The sequence below is a fragment of the Mastigoproctus giganteus genome, chromosome 1, assembly GCF_048544385.1.
Source record: "Mastigoproctus giganteus isolate SK-2022 chromosome 1, ASM4854438v1, whole genome shotgun sequence".
Taxonomy (NCBI): domain Eukaryota; kingdom Metazoa; phylum Arthropoda; class Arachnida; order Uropygi; family Thelyphonidae; genus Mastigoproctus; species Mastigoproctus giganteus.
Window position 1 is genome coordinate 67466803 of NC_143575.1, and position 22249 is coordinate 67489051.

Consider the following 22249-nt stretch of genomic DNA (forward strand, 5'->3'; position numbering starts at 1 on the left):
GTACTTGTTAACAGGAGAGATTGCTTCTACAGGGATCGGATACACTTAAATTAGAAAGGGTGCAAGAATATTTGCTGATGCTATCGAGGGCAGTGTTAGGTGGGTCGGAAAACTGCTAGCTTGGGGGGAGACAAAGACCAATAGATTGACAGTAGCCACTGGCAGAGGTGAAAGAGATTCTTGCACTGCTTCTATTAGAATGAGCAGAAGCCTGAAAAACAAGATGCATGGTATTTTCAGAGACTGCTGGGAGCCATTGCGGCACAAGTAAACACATGGGTTGTGTTAGGGTAGCTAAGAATAGAAACAGGTGCAGGTATACTTGCGTGTACACCAATGCTAGGAGTTTAGTAAAATAATTTGATGAATTTGAAGTATTGCTCAAAACATCGAAGGCAGATATCGTTGGGATATCAGAGACGTGGTGTCACACAGATATAAGGGATGCGGAACTGCAATTTTGGGGAGTACAACGTCTACAGAAAGGATAGACAGGATAGGAAGGGGGGTAGGTGTTATGCTATTAGTTAAGAAACACATAAAAACCAAGGAAGTGAAGCCAGTCGACATCGCTGGACAGTGCAGTGTGGAGTCAGTTTGGTGTGACATAAACATTGGGAGATCAAAATTGAGAGTAGGAGTGTGCCTGTAGGCCTAATGACTCTGATGAGTATAATAAGGAACTGTACAGGGAAATAGAGTGGCCAGTAAATCAGAGTGTCTTATAATGGGAGATTTTAATTTCCCAGATATTGACTGGATTTTGGGGGCTGGTTACTCACACACTAGCAGGGCTTTTGTGGATTTATTGGATGATTGTTTTCTACATCAGCATGTTCGGGAGGCAACTAGAGGGAAGTAATACTCTTGATTTGATTATCAGCAGTGATTCTTCATGCATTAAGAATCTGCAGATAAATGAACCACTAGGTGGCAGTGATCACAGTGTGCTGAAGTGGGATTTACTGAAAGAGGGTAACTACCATTAGGGGTAAAGGGAAGGGTTATTGCTTCCGTAAAGGCGACTACGATGGACTGAGACAGTATTTAAATTCTATACAGTGGGACCAACTGATGATGTTACCAACAGCAAATTCAAAATGGGGGAAGCATTCAAAGAACTTATCTTGGAAGCTACTAGGCTTTACATACCAACTAAGAAATATTGTTCAAGGTTTTAGGCCAAAATGGATGTCAGATGAACTACTGAGGCATATGGCAGAGAAGAAAAATGCATGGGATACATACAAATTAACACATGACACAGAAGCCTATGATAGATACAAGTTGATATGCAACCAAGTTACAAGGAGGTTAGGCAGGCGAAGGCAGATTACGAGAAATCCTTGGCAAGGGATGCAAAGAAAAACAGCAAAGAGTTCTTTACTTATGTAAACTCTAGAAGGAAGGGGATGAATCAGATTGGTCCACTTGATATTGATGGGTCAACTGTTGATGATCCTGCTCAGGGTAGCTAACAAACTAAATGAATATTTTGCATCGACATTCACACATGAGGAGTTATTCAGCGAGGGGAATGCCAGAGGTGTATTCAACTCTAGCAGTAAGCTACAGAATCTTGAAATAACTGGGAGTAAAGTGGAGGAGAAACTGTTGAAGATAAACACAAGAAAGGCACCCGGGGTGGATGGATCTATCCAGTTATATTAAAGGAGGCAGCAAGGAAGTAAGCAAACCCTTAGCCATAATTATGAGAGCTTCCTTGGACTCAGGGGTGGTACCCATAGACTGGAAATGTGCAAATGTGACCCCAATTCACAAAGGAGGATCAAAGGCTGACACAAGTAATTATAGACCTGTGAGCTTAACTTCTGTTCCAGGAAAATTAATGGAGGCACTGGTTAAAGAAGCACTGCAGGATCATTTAGACAAGACTTCAGTTATAGCTCAGACACAGCATGGTTTTGTTAAGGGGAAGTCTTGCCTGACCAACTTGATTGGATACTATGATGCAGTCACAAAAGAACTGGACGCAGGAATAACTTTGATATTATATACTTGGATCTTAGAAAGGCTTTTGATACTGTTGCACCATGGAAGACTGCTACACAAATTGGAGCAGTGTGACATTGGAGGCAAATTGCTGCTATGGATAAAGGGGTGGTTGAGGGGGAGAGAAGACAGAGAGTGGTAATCAATGGACACTGCTCATCGTGGACTGATGTTATTAGTGGAGTCCCTCAGGGCTCACTGTTGGGTCCATTATTGTTTTCTGTATTTATATAATGATATTGATGATGGTATATCGAGCTTAATGTCCAAGTTTGCAGACGATACAAAGGTTGGTAGGGTTGTCAAGGACACTACTGACACTATGCTGCTGCAACAGGATCTGGAAAGGTTGAGCAGAGATGGGCTGAGAGGTGGCAAATGAAGTTTAACATTGACAAATGTAAAGTACTACACATGGGAAACAGCAACCCCAGAGCAACGTATCAACTCTGTGGTACAACACTGACAGTGGTAGAGAATGAAGGGGACTTGGGGTGGTTGTGCAGGCAGATATGAAGTTCTCTGACAGTGCAGACGGGCTGCAAGAGTAGCTCATGGAGTATTGTCAATGACATACAGGAATTTTTCCAGCAGGGATAAGGAGGTGATTATTCCATTGTATAAGGCGATGGTCAGGCCACACCTACAGTACTGTATACAGGTCTGGAGGCCTCATTTCAAGAAGGATGTAGAGCTGCTGGAACGAGTACAGAGAAGGGCAACAAGATTAGTGAATGGAACAAAGGTGTGCTCTTACGAAGAAAGTCTTAAGTTTTGCAAATTACAGTGTCTGGAGACTAGGCACCAGCGAGGTGATCTGATAGAGGTGTATAAAGCCTTGAATGGTTTAAGCATGCTCAATGCTGATGGGATTCTTCCTCTAGCTCAGAAAAATCACCTGAGAGGGCATAAATTCAAATTGAGGAAAGACAGATGTAGGATAGATGTGCGAAATTTGCCTTTAGCCAGCGGTGTGTTGTTGGTTGGTGGAACAGACTTCTATCCCTTGTGGTGGAGGTTGATAGCCTAAATAAGTTTAAGGCTCAGCTGGACAGGTATTTTGAACGAACAGAGGGGTGAAGTGGAAGTGGGTTTTTTTTTTTTTTTTTTTTTTTTTGGCTGATGCTGCATAAGCTTGCTTTCTTGCATCAAATGCCTCTACTAATGCTAATGCTAACTGAATAAATTCCATCCATCCGGGTGCCTTTCTTATGTTTATCTTCAACAATTTCTCCTCCACTTTCCTCTCAGTTATTACAAGATCATCTAGCTCACTGTCAGAGTTTAATTCACCTCTGGCATTCTCCTCCCCGAATAACTCCTCATGTGTGAATGTAGATGCAAAATACTCATTTAGTTTGTTAGCTACCTGAGCAGGATCATCAATAGTTGAACCATCGATATCAAGTGGACCAATCTGATTCATCCCTTCCTTCTAGAGTTTACATAAGTAAAGAACGAACTCTTTGCTGTTTTTTTTTGCATCCCTTGCCAAATATTTCTCGTAATCTGCTTTGAGCCTGCCTAACCTCCTTTGTAAATTGGTTACAGATCAACTTGTATCTATCATAGGTTTCTGTGTCACATGTTAATTTATATGTATCCCATGCATTTTTCTTCTCTGCCATATGTCTCATTAGTTTCATCTGACATCCATTTAGGCCTAAACTTGAACAATATTTCTTAGTTGGTACGTAAAGCCTAGTAGCTTCGAAGATAAGTTTCTTGAATGCTTCCCATTTTGAATTTGCTGTTGGTAACATCATCAGTTAGGTCACACTGTATAGAATTTAAATACTGTGTCAGAACACCGTAGTCACCTTTACGAAAGCACAAACCCTTCCCTTTACCCTTGATGGTAGTTACCTCTTTGAGTAAATCCCACTTCAGCACACTGTGATCACTGCCACCTAGTGGTTCCTTTATCTGCAGATTCTTAATGCATGAAGAATCACTACTGATAATCAGATCAAGAGTATTTATCCCTCTAGTTGCCTCCCTAACTTGCTGATATAGAAAACAATCATCCAATAAATCCACAAAAGCCTTGCTAGTGTGTGAGTGACCAACACCACAAATTCCAGTCAATATCCAGGAAATTAAAATCCTCCATTATAAGACTCTGATTTACTGGCCCACTCTATTTCCCTGTACAGTTATTTATTATACTCATCAGAGTCATTAGGCTTATAACACACTATTACTCCCAATTTTGATCTCCCAGTGCTTATGTCACAGGCGCCTCCGTAGCCAGGTGGGAAGGAGCAGCAGTGCGTAGCACACGCTTCTTGATTAGACCGGGGTTCGAGCCCGTCACCACCAAATACGGAGAATGCGGAAAGGTCAGGGAATGACCACCGCATATCCCGAGCAATATGGCCTTAGTTGCTAATGCTCCTAAAATCCAAATAACAAACAAACAACCTTATGTCACACCAAACTGTCTCGACACTGCACTATCCGGTGATGTCGACTGGCTGCACTTCCTTGGATTTTATGTGTTTCTTAACTAATAGCATAACCCCTCTTCCCTTCCTATCCTGTCTATCCTTTCTGTACACATTATACTCCCCAAATTCCAGTTCTGCATTCCTTATATCTGTGTGCCACCACGTCTCTGATATCCCAACAATATCTGCCTTTTGAGACAGATATTGAAGTGCAGAGCTGATGAAATCAGTGGTGGCATAGAGGTTGTGGGACTGTATGAAGCGTCAAGTGTCTTTTCCATCTTTTGTTGCTACTGGCAAAGAAACTGTCGCAAAGTGGACCGTTTTTTATGACTTTATTGCAGCTTCCTGAAGTAAGAAATGACTTTGTTTTCAATTTTGCACATCATGAGTTCAGTGTTTTCAATGTCAGCGTGTTTTTTTTTTTTTACCACTTCATTTAAACGGTCCCAACAAGAAATGACAGTCTTCAGCAGACACATTTTAGGTGTCTTTTCTTCCTCTCCAGTGTCACTCTCCATGATTTTCTCCAACTCTTGTAGCTCCTCTGTTGGTAGCTCATGCCCATGAGTGTAGGTGCCTCCGTAGCCAGGTGGGAAGGAGCAGCAGTGCATAGCACACGTTTCTTGATTAGACCGGAGGTTCGAGGCCCGTCACCACCAAATACGGAGGATGCGGAAAGGTCAAAGAATGACCACCGAATTTTCCCGGAGTAATATGGCCTTAGTTGCTAATGCTCCTAAAAATCAAATAACAAACAAACAAACAAAGCCATGAGTGTCAATAAGGTCCTCCAGATCCATTGATTTACCAAGAGTGACATTATCATTTGTAAAGGCACTATCACCTTCAAATCCGTCAATATTATGGGATATTTAAAGGCCAGATGCTTTTCAAGGCTGAATTTAAGCACCTGTAGAAATGTCATTCCAAAAACTTAAAATCAGGCTCACACAGTCCAGCCTGTTGAACTTCGACCTCCAAAAATCTTTGAGGGTGATAGCATTTTCACCAGAGATCACTGCAAAGCAACTTGTGATCATTTTCATGGTGTAGATTTTCTTGATGTTTGCAATCACTTGCTGGTCCATTGGTTGAAGAAGAGGAGTGGTGTTGCCTAGCACATTATTCAGCAGGAGCAGTGCCTTCACAGGAAGATTATTTTTCTCAAGATAACTTTTCAATGAAGGACAGAAAACTTCAAGGTCCCATTCATTGAAGACATATCCTGTAACCCAGGGCTTCATGTTTCTGTGCCAAACACTCCCAGCATGCCTTTGTCGACCTTATGTTGTTTGAATATTCTGGGGGTGTTAGAGTGATATACAAGAAAAGGCTTCAGCTTAAAATCTCAAGAGGTATTGGCACCCAACAGGAGAGTGAGCCTATTTTTCATAGTCTTATGACCAGGTAAACTAGCCTCATCTTTAATGATGTACGTTCTCCTGGGCATTTGCTTCCAGAAGAGGCCGGTTTTGTCAGTGTTAAAAACCTTCTGGGGAAGGTAACCCTCCTGATTAAAAACTCTTGGAATTCAATTTTAAAGGTCTCAGCTGCTTTTTTATCAGCACTGGATGCTTCCCCAAGCCTTTCAACACTTTTGATATTCGCCCTTTTTTTTTGAAGCACTCAGACCAGCCTCTGCTAGCTTTAAATAAAGTCTTCAAAGTGCACAGTAGTGTCATTGGTTGATGGAGCTTTAAGTTCAGATTGCCATAGATCTGAAACAATCATACGAGAGATGGTTTGCGTGCCATGCGTTGAACTATAAAAAGACGCTAATTATTTGAGAATAATTGTATGAGTGATGTTCTGTGCACCACATGTCTGAAAATTTCCACCCATGTATTGTTCCAGCTATATTGGAAAGCCCATCAACACCTGCAAATATCATCAATCCTTAAAATAAACGATCAGATGGAAGGTATATCGGTTCTTGAAAATATCGGATGTCGATATCATCGTAAGTTGAGGCCCCACTTGTATATATATATATATATATATATACAGTGGTACCTCGGTATACGTCCACTTTGGAATAAGTCCAACTTGATATACGTCCTGTTTGGATGCGAAAAAATTTTGTTTGGTATACGACCTTTGTTTGGAATACGACTTGCGTGCATCAAAATGAGTCACGACACCGTGCGCTACCCTTGTTTACCTCTCTCGAGACAAAGCCATGACTCAGAGATGCCAGATCTTACCCCCTCTCACAAAAACCAAATAAAAGCCGACCAAAGACAGACGCTAGCAAAGTACGTGCACCCCGTCCTCACTCGGCTTTCCGAATAAAACCGACCGAGGACATATGCATGTACGGTGTGCGCTTATGTCCTCGATCGACTGAATTCGGTTTTTGGAGAGGGGGTAAGATCTGGCATCTCTGCACACGACTGCCCACCAGCGTCAGTACGACAGTTTCTACCATTCAGTGAACAATCCGCGCTATAACTCTCTGTGAATTTTCACGTGATTTTGTGTTTTTTCGTGTAAATTTTTTGTAAATTCATTAACCATGAGTTCTAAGAAAGTTAATGGGAAGAGCCAAGCAACGAAGAAAATGGTTAGGATCACCATGGAGGTGAAAAAAGAGATTGTTGAAAAGTATGAAGGTGGCATGCATATCCGGGGCTGCTGCATACCTTATGCCGAGAATGACGGTATCAACAATTGTGAAAAACAAAGATGTTATTAAATCTGCTAACGTTGCGAAGGGAATGAAATCAATTACCAAACAAAGATCAGGGACTTTAGAGCATGTTGAGAAATTGCTGTTGATCTGGATAACAGAAAAACAGTGTGGTGGTGGCGATAGCGTATTGGAGGCAATGATTTGCGAAAAGGCAAAACTGATGCATGCCGATCTTTTGAAAAACAAGGCAGGAATGAGCCAAGAAAGTGAAGTGTTTAAAGCCAGCCATGGGTGGTTTGATAATTTTAAGAAGAGGACTGGCATTCACAGTGTTGTGAGGCACGGAGAGGGAGCCAGTGCTGATAAAGTTGCCGCCAATGATTTTGTTACAGAGTTTGGGGAATTTGTGAAGGCTGAGGGTTTTGTTCCCCAACAAGTTTTTAATTGTGACGAAACAGGCCTGTTTTGGAAGAAAATGCCTAACAGGACCTATATTACACAAGAGGAGAAGGCATTGCCAGGGCACAAGCCAATGAAGGACAGGCTAACTCTCTTGTTCTGTGGCAAGGCAAGTGGGGATTGCAAACTGAAGCCTGTACTGATCTACCACTCTGAAAACCCGAGGGCCTTTAAGAAACATAACGTGCAGAAAACTCAGTTACCTGTGATGTGGAGGTCAAACAGCAAGGCTTGGGTAACCAGAGAATATTTCAGCGAGTGGTTTAATGTTATGTTTGGGCCAAGTGTAAAAAGTTATTTAGAGGAGAAAAACCTGCCTCTGAAGGCCCTCCTCATAATGGACAATGCTCCAGCTCACCCTCCAAGCTTGCAGGACTATGTGCTGCCGGAGTTTGACTTCATCACTGTAAAGTTCCTCCCCCCCTAACACGACTCCTCTCATTCAGCCCATGGACCAGCAGGTCTTCAGTAATTTCAAGAAACTCTACACAAAAGCACTATTCCAGAGGTGCTTTGAAGTGACCTCTGACACAGAATTAACCCTAAGAGAGTTTTGGAAAGATCACTTTACTATCGTCCATTGTATATCTCTCATTGACAAAGCCTGGCAGGAAGTTTCCTACAGAAGCAGTGACTGAAAGGGACTTTGAGGCTGTGCCTATAGTGGAGGATATTGTCTCTCTCTGGGCAGGTCCATGGGTCTGAATGTGAGTGATGGTGATGTGGAGGAGTTAGTGGAGGGGCACAGGAAAGAACTGACCACTGAGGAGCTGCAGGAATGAGAATGAGGAACACAAGACTAAGATGGATACACTCTCTTCAGGCTTGGAGGAGGAGGAGATAGAGGAAGCCACTACTTCATTAATCAAGGAAATCTTTGCCAAATGGATGGATGTCAAAAATTTTGCAGAGAAGTACCACCCCAACAAAGCCCAAACAAGCCGTAATAGCATTGTCTGGAATGACCAGACAATGTCACATTTCTGAAACATCCTGAGGAGAAGGCAGAAGCAAAGTTCTTTGGACAGATTTTTACTAAACGTCAAACCTGGTGATCCTCAACCAGGTCCAAGTAGGGAAAAGAGACAGAAAAGAGAAAATTAAAGTTTGTTAAATTTTCATTTATTTCATCTACCGTATTTTACGGCTTATAAGACGCACTGGCATACAAGACGTACCCTAGTTTTGGCCACATATTTTGGGGGAAAAAAAATTAAAAAATAAATATTTCTCCAAAATAATAATAATAAAATTAAATACGGTAATACATTTTTCTCAAAATAATGGTATACGCTTGGGTAAATGTTCAACCAATAATGAAATGTTTGTTTCTGAAAAAAGCTGACAGAAGTAACGTAACAGAAATTCTTACTCACCCTAAAACAAATACGGGCATCACTTTCTCTTTGTAAAAGACTGTTGGAATTGAAAAATCCCGATCCAGTCTAATTATCCCGCCATACCATGAAAGCGCAAGATCATATTATAGAGGAAGTAAACACATGGTAAAATGAAACAAGTTTTTACTTACGTCTGATTGTGAGATTCCTATCACTCAGATTTCAGCAAATTTTCCACGAAAAAAAGATTACTGGTATGTATTGTTGCCATAGATTGTAACCACTGATAATTGTTAAAAATATATTTCAACAGATAAATCTTAAGTAAAATTGGTGTGAATTTCAAAGGGAAGTTTTCAGAACTCAGTTTACCGGCACTGTGTCATCGAAAATGCATTGCTGGTAGTCTTTAAGCCTAATCTGACATTGACCATATAAGACGCGGGGTGATTTTCCGAGTATTTCTTCACGAAAAAAACAGCGTCTTATAAGCCGGAAAATACGGGTTATTGCTTTTGTATGTATATTTTAGTGCACTGCATCATTTATTGCTTTTGTATTTACGTATTTTAGTATTAAGCAGTGTTTAAATTATTTTATACAACCCCATCAATGTATAATATGCCAATAACAATAGGATTTTTTTTCATGGGAACAGATTAATCATTTTCCCTTTATTTCTTATGGGAAAAATTCGTTTGGTATACGTCATGTTTGGTATAAGTCCAAGGATCTGGAACGGATTAAGGACGTATACCGAGGTACCACTGTATATAAAGTTTGTGTAGATGGAAGTGCCAAATACTAGAAGGGTGAGGATAGCAGAAAAAAGAAGCAATGTAGGTTTGTAAAAGGAGAAAGAATGTGAATATCGTATAAGTTGTGATGAATTAAGAGAATTATAGGCTGAATTGCAAAGCCAATTAGAGGTGAGGGAACTGCAAAGTAAAATGATTAATACCAAATGTTAAACAAATAAAATAAAAGATGGGATAGCTGTCATCAGATATGGGTGGGCAATTTTCATTTGGTATTAATAATTTTACTTTGCAGTAAAATTCTTTATTACCTGCTAGTTGCCAAAATACAAATGTTAAAATCAGATACAAATATTCAAAACCTTTTGGCTTCATCATCATCAGCCATTTTCAATCCACTGTAGGGTGAAGACCTCTCCAGCAACTTTCTGGTTTCTTCTATTTTGTGCAATGGCTTCATGGGCATTTACTGCCCATGAACTCTTGAATTTCATCTGTCCATCTCCATTGCTGTCTTCCAGGTTTCATTTTAGCTCCTCTTGTGGGTACCATTCTGTTATTTTCTTAGTCCATCTGTCATCATGTCTTCGAGCTATGTGTCCTGCCCAAGTCCACTTCAGTTTAAATTTGATAAGAATGTCCTTTACTCGAGTTTGCTGCCTAATCCATGTGTTTCTCTTCTTATCCAACAGTCCGATTCCTAATGTAATTTGTTCCCTTCTACGCTGCGTAGTATTTCCCTTTTCCTTTGGCTTATTAGCTTGTAATTAAAAATGTGTGTCCATTTCATCCCAGGGGCTCACATCTGGTGAGTATGGGCTTGGCACACCCACTGCACTGAGCTGGATATCATTATTCTTCTCTTTCTTGGTGATTCCTTTCCACTTCTGATTTTCTCTCTCTCTCTCTCTCTCTCTCTCTCTCTCTCTCTCTCTCTCTCTCTCTCTCTCTCTCTCTCAAGGTAACTCGGGAATTTTAATTTTTGGCTGGTGCACACATAAGCCTCAGGCTTCCTTGCACCATATTGCTAATAATGATAAACTTAAACCCTAATTCTTCTAATACAAATAACTGTATATGTAGATACCAAAATTAAATTTTTTTTTGTAGATCTTAAACTATGGACACATTATTTCTAGTAATCTAGATATTGTACCCCATCCAGAACTCAGAGAGATTTTCTTTTACGGAGGCTTCAAATTTAGATTAACTCCAAAATGTAACTTCCTTTTTTCAAAAACATTCTATCGAGACCTCTTAGACTTGTTTTGCTATGGAATATAAAGGTAATACAACAGTTGAGGCCTTTCAAGTTTGGATTAATATTGTTTTTCAGATCTTTTATATCATTTTTTCCAAAATATACTCTATGCATATAATCCTGTTAGATATTACAATTTTTTTAAGATTAAAATACAGTTACAAGAAATGCAGGACCATTTTGTTATTACACAGATAGACAAAGCCTCTAACAACTATGCTTTTATATGCAAGGCTTTCTGTATAGATACTTTAAACAAAAAGTTACGTGAAAGTGATACTAACTGATGTCTTCCCTTCTGATATTATCACTAAAAAATTGTTAACTTTAAACAAGAAATTGGAACTAAATATTAATAATTATAAATTTCTCTTTTTGCATATTTTATTCCAAAATTTCACAAAATACTTGTCAAATTCAGATTTTTTACTTCTTGTAAAATGCTCACCTTCCAGGAATAACTTTAGAACAGTTACTTAAGTCTGTCATTGGTATTTTACTTAACAAAATTATTCTTAATACAGTAGACTTTCGATTTTCTGGGATAGACGGTAAAAAAAAATTCCCAGATAATCCAAAAATACAGTAAGTCCCCGACATACGTAAGAGATACATTCCAGGACTTCTTACTTAAGTCGAGTTTTATGAACTCGGGAATGACTAATAAAATATGCCAAAATTACAAAAACCACATAATATCCTCAGAAGAATGAAGAAAAATAGTTATATTTTTTTAATTAGTTCAATTAAAAACTTTATCTGGGGACAGCGGTAAAGTAGCCAGAGTGGCAAACAAGAAAAGAAAACCTAAAAGGAAGAAAAAAACGCATCTTATTGTGCTGTAAAAACTGATATGTATTTCGTAGCCTTGGTTATTATAGTTGACTTCATTGGTGCTAATTCCTTCACCGCTTCTCATATTCTGGCTTTCTCCTTTATTGGATCGCATTCCTTTTCTTGATAGATTGACTAGTACCGCTGTCACTTATTCTCTTAGTTGGCACCATGATAACAGTCTAAATTAAATTTTCTGAAAAGGACTTCACAGGTTAAGACGAAAACTCACTATTATCACTCCACTATTTACTTGTGAGCTCACAATTTACTAAAGCCCATTTCTGGAGGTCACTACCATAAAACAATAAAAAGAATTTGCACTTTCCAGTTTACTGGGCTTTTCTGTTAGTGCAATTCATTATAAATGAGTAGTAAACTCGATCTTATTGAATTTGCGATAATGCCAATAGCTGGAATTCTGTGGATTTTTAAGTTATAGTGAAATGTGTGTCCCCTTCACAGAAATCTTCAGTCATATAAAAAATATATAAATAATGTAACATCAGTCCGAAGTTATGTAATTGGACTTTCTGCATCGAAAAATGTTCAGCAATCCACATAAAAAGTATGCTGATAGATAGAAAAATGAAAAAAACTTGCCACTTGCTACTCGTGTGTTCAATACGATGCTTCCGTTAAAACAATAAAAACAATTTGCACTTTCTGGTTTATTGGGCTTTTCTGTTAGTGCAATCTATTAAAAATGGGTAGTAAACTCAAACTTATTGCATTTGCAGTAATAGCAACAGCTGGAATTCTGTGGGATTTTACATTATTATGGTGAATGGCTTTCTCCTTCAGTGAAATCTTTAATCATGTTAAAAACATAAATTTTCAATATCTGCTCTTCATTCCTATGTTTGAAGCTTCGTAAACGTGCAGTCTAAAATTTTGGTAGTAAACACCTGACTGTGCAATAAAAAACCTTGCAAATCGAGGGATGACTGTATTGTTAGAATCATACTATTCAACAAATGGCTATGATCAAATGGGTAATTAGGCTATTAGCCTAAACTCTTCCAAACATTGATTGGATAGAGTAAGCAGCAGGCGTGTGTATCCTATTTATCACTAACATTGATTCGGTAGAGTAAGTAGCAGGCGTGAGCATAAATTACATCATTCATGATTTCGATTCTAGCTGTTTGAAATTTAGTAGGTGTCATTAAAGATGTTTACACATAAAACATCTTTCGTGCGTACAGAGTATACATGCGATTTTTTTTTTTAACCTTTCCTTTCATCATCTCAGTGCTTCACAGATTTTTATAGAAATGCGCATACAAGCTTATACTGGAATATAGCTTCCAAAAGTGAAACCATAACTATACTATATTAAACTTATCTTTTCAATTTTAGGCATGGGACATAGATCCAGAAATTGATATGGTGCTTGTGAAAGGTAATGGAGAAAAAGCCTTTTGTGCCGGTGGAGATATAATATGTAAGTTGAAATTATTGTGATTTTAATGGTTTAAGTCTAGAAAATATATCTTGTTTAAAGATATTTTTGTACACTTGGACTACTGTGAATAAACTGTATATGAGAAGTTTTTCACTTATCGTGACAAAAAATAACATTTAAGTTAACAGTATTCCCACATATGTATTTATTAATCTCGGCTATCTTGAATTTCCTTTCCTATCATTGCTTATGTTTAGGCTTAACATTTTTATTTAAATCATATTTTGAATTACATTTAATTGAAGTCATATTTTGAATTACATTTAATTGAAGTCGTATTTTAAATTAAAAAATATTACTTAAATAAAATTTTAATAATATTTAGTTATGAACAATGTGTATATTTATTCAAGGAAATTTATAACATGTTGGTATTACTTTGGTTGTAATGAATTCTTCAATGCATTGGGAAGACTTTCTGTTAATTTCTAGTAGGCAGCTGATAGTGTTGTGCTCCAACCTTCTTTTAAAGCTTCGTACATAGTTGAAATGAAACATACAAAGCAAAGCATACAATACTGTTTTCTCCAAACTACAAATTCACAATCCTTGCTTTTTGACACAGAGCACTGTTTTGTTGGATGGCATAAGGGCTTCAACAAAATTAATGCAGTGTAGGACACATTATTATTGAAAAAAACCTTTTTCTCCTTTATGGAATTTTTTCTGCTTCATGACGAATACTGGTACCAAGTGCATGTAGCAGTTGGTTGTATCCAGCTACTGTTATTATTCTTATTATTACTTTTGCTCGAGGAACTCCCTTACTATCCCACAGGTATTCAGAATTGAGCTTTCTGGAGTTACATGTAAGTGTTCTCTGGGAGGCCTATTGCTGCTAGGTTCTTATAGAGGCCCTTTGACACCATACCAATGGTTTACATGGTGATCAGGATGGCCGTTACTTGTTTTCTATATGGCACATATCTTTGACTTCCTAACATTTTCCTTGTATTACCCGAGGGGCTCACATCTGGTGAGTATGGGTTTGGCAAACCCACGGTCCTGAGCTGGATATCATCATTATTCTTCGCTTTCTTTTGTGATTCCCTTCTACTTCTGACTCTCTCTCTCTCTCTCTTAGCAACATCTTTTATTCACTAAATTACTTAGTTACTTAGTGAATAAATGATTACTAAAAGAGAGAGAAATATATGTTTAACTATGCAGTTGTGAAAATTTACCTTGGTTCTGTGGAATTAAATCTATTTTTTGTGTGCATAAATTAATTTACTAGTTAGGTAAAACCAGTAACTTAAAAGTAACTTAACCAAGTTAAACAATATAAAAAATTTTGTCACCTACTATTCGAATTGGACAATTCCAATGACTTGCAAATTGACTTCCTTTTTTTTTTTTTTTTTTTTGTTATATTTTATATATATTAGTACAGCTAGGTTGTGATTAGTGTGACTAATGAATCCCATGAAGTAATCGCATTATTCAAAGTTATAATTGTGTGCAAAATACCGTAATTGGTTCCAGCTCAACGGAAATAGGTAATGAAAGATTTTAAACGTAAGTTGTTATATGTTTATTAACGAAATATTGCAATAAAGGATAAAAAGAATATACATGTACTTATAATTGAAATTTATCATTAACAAAGTCATATAGTACTGTAATTATAGAAAGCAAAATAAAAACAAAAAAAATTCTAAATATCATTCCTAAAGGTAAGCTTACACCGACGAAAACATCTTTATTGTCTTTCAAAATATTTTAGCACCGTAGACTGAACTGTTTTCTCCTTCTTTAAATCTCCATACATATGCTGGTAGATGCAGAGTGCGTTATCCACATCTCAGCGAATTTGCATGCGTCGATCGAGGTTAGGGTCAGCATCCATAATTTTTGCTTCACGACTCGAAAGATATCGTTGAATTCCTTGAGAGTGAACTCCTTCACTTGCACATTATCTCATTCTATGGCATTATTGTCGGCTTCTTCAAATGCTCTTTGTTGATCTAAAAGTAGGAGATCATCATCAGTCAATTCTTCCGAGTGTGAATTGAGCAGTTCCCAAACATCATCATTTTTTAGTTCATCAAATCCAAGTTCTCTTCCAATATTTGTTATTTCTTCTATAACAGTTTCTTCAAAACCACTACTACTAATGAGGCAGAATGCGCTTCCACACTCCACACAGTTGTGTGCAGTTATTTGTTGCCAACCATGCTGAATATTTTCTGTTGCATGTCTAATGTTATAATTTTTCCAGAACTCTGTTAAGGAAATTGCATCGTCTCCTGTAGTTTTAGCAATTGCTTGTTCAAATGTTTTTCTTATGTAGTAGGCCTTAAATGTTTCGATGGTCCCTCGATCCATGAGCTGCAACAAAGATGTTGTGTTTGGCGGCAAAAAAATGATTTTTACATTTCACATAATGAACCGAGAGTAGTTGGATGACCTGGAGCATTATCCAAAATTAGTAGAACTTTAAATTAGATGTTGCTTTCCTTGCAATATTTTTCAACAGCTGGGCAAAAATAGCTTGAAACCAGTCAGTGAACACAGTTTGGGTCACCCATGCTTTCTTATTTGATTGCCAAATAATTGGAAGTGATCTATAGTTGTAGCCTTTTAGAGCGTGAGGATTTGGAGACCGATAAACAAGCATCGGTTTCAATTTAAAATCGCCTTGAGCATTACCTCCCAATAAAAGGTGATCTTTTAGACACTTTAAATCCAGGTTGAGTTTTTTCTTTCTTAGAAATGTAAGTTCTGGAAGGCATCCGTTTCCAGAATAAACCGGTTTCATCCACATTAAATATTTGTTGATCAGTGTATCCACCATCTTCGATTATTTTTTTAAAACATCAGGATATTTAGATGCTGCATCCTCATCTGCACTAGCCACCTCACCGATAATTTTAACATTATGCAGCTGAACTCTATTTTTAAATCGAGACATTTGAGACATGTTCAAAGCCGCCAAGTGGATTTTCTTATTTATCGATTTGAAATTATTGTTTTTCTAAAACTTTTGATTTAAATTTAGTAGTACAGTGGTACCTTGGTTTGCGAGCATAAATCGTTCCGGAAATGTGCTCGTAATCCAAAGCACTCGTATATCAAAGCGGATTTCCCCATAAGAAATAATGGAAACCCAGATGATTTCCAAAACTCAAAAATATTCATATACTGTAAAAATGATTAATACAAAATACATACATACCTTTTTATATTTTTAATATTTAAATTTAATATACATAAAGCAATCGAATTTATTAATTATTGGGTAGGATGACTTTCACTATCATTAACGGAATCACTGCTATCTGTTGACTTTTTCTTTTTGTGACTTTAACAAGGAACCTATCCAATGACACTTGCTTTTGCCTCATTTTGAGGATTTCACAGAAATATGACATTGCATTGTCGTTAAACAGATTCATCGCTCGCACTATTACAAAATGAGGAGGCTCGCTTGATACACATAAACAAAGCTGCACGCGTGTAGTAACTGAATAAACAACACCGTAAAGGCAGAGATACACTATTAACACCTCACATTTTACTAAAGCACATTTCTAGGGGTTACTACCATAAAAAAATAAAAACAATTCCCAGTTGCGTGCCTGCTAGTGGAATTTGTTATAAACTGGTAGTAAACTCTTATCTAATGGCATTTGCATTTGCGATTATACCGATAGCTGGAATTGTGTTGATTTCTACGTTATTATGGTGAAATGTGTTTCCTCATCTCTGATATAAAAAACATAAATACATTTTCAGAATCTTCTCTTCATTCCTATCGTGTTGCGTTCGGTTGGGGTGATTCTGCATTCGACTGCCATTTCTTGTAAACACAAAGGCAAAGCGTGCATAAGTGAATTCGGTTCATGTTATATAAGATATCGTTCCGGTATTTATAAATCGTGTATGATCGAATTCGTATAGTGTAAACACGTGTTATACGAGGACTAACTGTACTCGTATTGCAAGACCTTGCTCGTTTATCAAGTTAAAATTTATTAAAATTTTTGCTCATCTTGCAAAACACTCGCAGACCAAGTTACTCGCAATCCAAGGTACCACTGTATAACATTATTTTGTGATTTTCTGATTAATCTGGTGTATTTATTCTTTACTCAGCCTTGTAATTGCGTAAAAGTATCGGCAAGGGTATCAAATCCACGTGTTACAAGTTGCAGCTCCGCTGAACGAGAAGTTTTTTAGCCATATTTAGCCGCTTTATTGACCAAATGTTACATCAAATTATTTTCTATAAGTAGCTTATAGACCTAGTCAGGATCGTTAGTTTATTCTGAATTGAGACAGCGAGATTTGGAAGTTAATTAATACTTAAGTGTCCGTAGATTTACCGTTTGTAACTTCCCGCCACTGTTATATGATACAACGTTATATCCCGAACTAGATAGCGTTAGGTTAGTATAGTATAGTGTATAATATAATATTGTCAATTAATCAGTAAAATCTATTAATTTTGTTAAACTTCATTGTCAATTAAATTGTACTTTTAACTAAATACATTTAACGACTTAGATTACAAACGTAACATAATTAATTAATACATAACTTGATATGGAAGTTATATAAACGGAACTCGTAGATAATACTTGATACAGAAAAATATATATAGCGTTATAACTGTGTTGGGATACAAGTTTAGGGTTATAATTTTGTACTGAAATTGAAATTTTATTGAAATTAAATAGAAATCATGACTCAGACCAGAGCATCAAAGCAAAAGGCTCAAGCTAATGGGAGTTCTGTGGCTTAGAGGAGAACTGAGGGGGACAGTTGCCCTCTGAATCACAGCCTTTTAAAATTCACTGCTTGCATGATGTTTGTGGAGCAATCGGGTACGGGACATGATACTGCCAAGGGGGATGTCTTTGTGTGTGCGCGATGCAAGGAGTGTATCGATATCAGGCAACAACTCGGCGTTCTTATGGGCCTATATGAGAGCTTGAAGGACAGGGTGGATGCCCTCGAAGAAACTAAATTGAGGGGCCCATCAAGCTCTCAGCTGCCCACATCAACGCCAGAGCTTGCACTTGGGCATCGCGTGACACAGAGACAACCCCCAATGCAGAATGCGCTGGTCCCGAAGGAACTAGTAGTTGTTGGTGACTCTATTGTCAGGGAAACGGGGAACATGCTTTGTAAAAAAGATAGGTGGAACAGGACCAGGGTATGTCTGCCAGGGGCAAAGGTTGATGATGTTGTAGAGCGAATATCATCTTTTAAGGGCACAAAAGGTGATATAGTTGTACACGTTGGCACTAATGATATTAAGAGTAGGAGACCGGCAGAATTACTTAACAAGTACAGGTCACTGTTGAAAAAAAGCCGTGAATTCGGGTTGAATTTGAAAGTGTCTGCAATTCTGTCCAAACACAATAGGAGGGAGTATGTGATGAGAGCTTGTCGATCGATTTGGCCCTGGAAAGATTGTGCAAGGCTCAAGGGGTAGAATTTTTTTCAGCCTGGTCTGTACTTGTTAACAGGAGAGACTGCTTCTACAGGGATGGGATACACTTAAATAGAAAGGGTGCAAGGATATTTGCTGATGCTATCGAGGCAGTGTTAGGTGGGTCGGAAAACTGCAGCTTGGGAGGATACAAGGACTAATAGATTAACAGTAGCCACTGGCAGAGGTGAAAGTGATTCTTGCACTGCTTCTATTGGAATGAGCAGAAGCCTGAAAAACAAGATGCAGGATATTTCAGACACTGCTGGGAGTCATTGTAGTACAAGAAAACACATGGGTTGTGTTAGGGTAGCTAAGAATAGAAACAGGTGCATGTATACTTGCGTGTACACCAATGGTAGGAGTTTGGTAAATAAATTTGATCAATTTGAGATATTGCTCAAAGCATCAAAGGCGAATATTGTTGGGATATCAGAGACATGGTGTCACACAGAAATAAGGAATGCAGAACTGGAATTTGGGGAGTACAACGTCTACAGAAAGGATAGACAGGATAGGAAAGGAGGAGGGGGTTATGCTTTTAGTTAAGAAACACATAAAATCCGAGGAAGTGAAGCCAGTCGACATCGCTGGACAGTGCAGTGTCAAGTCAGTTTGGTGTGACATAAGCATTGGGAGATCAAAATTGAGAGTAGGAGTGTGCTATAGGCCTAATGACTCTGATGAGTATAATAAGAAACTGTACAGGGAAATAGAGTTGGCCAGTAAATCAGAGTCTTATAATGGGGGATTTTAATTTCCCAGATATTGACTGGAATTTGTGGGTTGATCACTCACACACTAGCAAGGCTTTTGTGGATTTATTGGATGATTGTTTTCTACATCAGAATGTTTGGGAGGCAACTAGAGGGAGTAATACTCTTGATTTGATTATCAGTAGGTGATTCTTCATGCATTAGGAATCTGCAGATAAAGGAACCACTAGGGGGCATTGATCACAGTGTGCTGAAGTGGGATTTACTGAAAGAGATAATTACCATCAGGGTTAAAGGGAAGGGTTATTGTTTTCGTAAAGGTGACTACAATGGTCTGAGACAGTATTTAAATTCTATACAGTGGGACCAACTGATGATGTTACCAACAGCAAATTCAAAATGGGAAGCATTCAAAGAACTTATCTTGGAAGCTACTAGGCTTTACATACCAACTAAGAAATATTGTTCAAGGTTTAGGCCTAAGTGGATGTCAGATGAACTAATGAGACATATGGCAGAGAAGAAAAATGCATGGGATACATATAAATTAACACGTGACACAGAAGCCTATGATAGATACAGGTTGATCTGTAATCAAGTTACAAAGGAGGTTAGGCAGGCGAAGGCATATAACGAGAAATCTTTGGCAAGGGATGTAAAGAAAAACAGCAGAGTTCTTTACTTATGTATACTCTAGAAGGAAGGTGATGAATCAGATTGGTCCACTTGATATCGATAGTTCAACTGTTCATCCTGCTCAGGTAGCTAACAAACTAAATGAATATTTTGCATCGACATTCACACATGAGGAGTTATTCTGCGAGGGGAATGCCAGAGGTGTATTCAACTACGGCAGTAATCTAGATAATCTTGTAATAACTAAGAGTAAAGTGGAGAAGAAATTGTTGAAGATAAAGTTCTCTGAGCAGTGCAAGAAAGTCACCTGGGGTGGATGGGATCTATCCAGTTATATTAAAGCCATAATAGAGAGCTTCCTTGGACTCAGGGGAGGTACCCATAGACTGGAGATGTGCAAATGTGACCGCAGCCCACAAAGGAGGATCTAAGGCTGAATCAAGTAATTATAGACCTCTAAGTTTAACTTCTGTTCCAGGAAAATTAATGGAGGCACTGTTTAAAGAAGCACTGGATCATCTAGACAAGACTTCAGTTATAACTCGGACACAGCATGGTTTTGTTAAGGAGAAGTCTTGCCGGACCAATTTGATTGGATACTATGATGCAGTCACAAAAGAACTGGACGCAGGGAATAACTTTGATATTATATGCTTGGATCTTAGAAAGGCTTTTGATACTGTTGCACATGGAAGACTGCTGCACAAATTGGAGTAGTGTGGCATTGGATAAAGGGGTGGTTGAGGGGGGAGAAGACAGAGAGTGGTAATCAATGGACACTGCTCATTGTGGACTAATGTTATTACTGGAGTCCCTCAGGGTTCAGTGTTGGGTCCATTATTGTTTTCTGTATTTATAAATAATATTGATGATGGTATACCGAGCTTAATGTCCAAGTTTGCAGACGATGCAAAGGTTGGCAGGGTTGTTAAGGACACTACTGACGTTATGCTGCTGCAACAGAATCTTGAAAGGTTAAGCAGATGGGCTGAGAGGTGGCAAATGAAGTTTAACCTTGACAAATGTAAAGTACTACATATGGGAAACAGCAACCCCAGAGCAACCTATCAACTCTGTGGTACTACACTGACAGTGGTAGAGAATGAAAAGGACCTGGAGTTAATTGTGCCAGCAGATATGAAGTTCTCTGAGCAGTGCAGATGGGCTGCAAGAATAGCTCATGGTGTCTTGTTGATATACAGGAATTTTTCTAGCAGGGATAAGGAGGTGATTATTCCCATGTATAAGGGAATGGTCAGGCCACACCTTGAGTACTGTATACAGGTCTGGAGGCCTCATTTCAAGAAGGATGTAGAGCTGCTGGAATGAGTACAGAGAAGGGCAACAAGATTAGTGAACGGAACAAAGGGTTGCTCTTACGAAGAAAGGCTTAAGTTTTGCCTATTGCAGTGTCTGGAGACTAGGCACCAGCGAGGTGATCTGATAGAGGTGTATAAAGCCCTGACTGGTTTGAGCATGCTCAATGCTGATGGGATTCTTCCTCTTGCTCAGAATAATCACCTAAGAGGGCATAAATTCAAATTGAGGAAAGACAGATGTAGGATAGATGTGTGGAAATTTGCCTTTAGCCAGCAGGTAGTTGGTTGGTGGAACAGACTTCCATTCCTTGTTGTGGAAGTTGATAGCCTAAATAAATTAAGGCTCAGCTGGTGAACAGGTATTTGGAATGAACGGAGGGGTGAAGTGGTTTTTTTTTTTTTTTTTTTTGGCTGATGCTGCATAAGTTTGCTTTCTTGCATCATATGCCTCTACTAATGCTAATGCTAAATCGATCAAACCAACCGGCACTCGCACTAACCATTTCTTCTATTTCATTTTTTTTTTCTTACACTCTCTTAAACAAATTTAAAGCTTTTTTCTGAATGTCTGCTCTGCTAAGGGGAATGCGTTTTTGATTGCAATCCTCAATCCATACAGTTAAGGCGCCTCTGTAGCCAGGTGGGTAGGAGCAGCAGTGCGTAGCACACGCTTCTTTATTAGACAGGGGTTCGAGCCCGTCACCACCAAATACGGAAGATGCGGAAAGGTCAGGGAATGACCACCGTATATCCCCGGAGCAATATGGCCTTAGTTGCTAATACTCCTAAAAACCAAAAACAACAACAACAACCACCACCATACAGTTAAAATACGCTCCATTTCTATCATAGTAATACTTCTATTCCTTGTAGATGCTTGCAAACCACAAAAAGCTGATGCAACTTTACATTTTTATTTT

The 22249-nt window shown here is 38.4% G+C and overlaps 1 protein-coding gene across 1 annotated transcript in view; it reads left to right on the top strand.

Moving 5' to 3' along the window:
• Nucleotides 1-22249, top strand: part of Hibch (3-hydroxyisobutyryl-CoA hydrolase) — a 366114-nt gene that overhangs the window by 124426 nt on the left and 219439 nt on the right. Inside the window, exon 4 of the mRNA XM_090380451.1 lies at nucleotides 13113-13197. Coding sequence (XP_090236577.1) covers nucleotides 13113-13197 — 85 coding nt within the window. The remainder of the gene's footprint in view (nucleotides 1-13112; nucleotides 13198-22249) is intronic.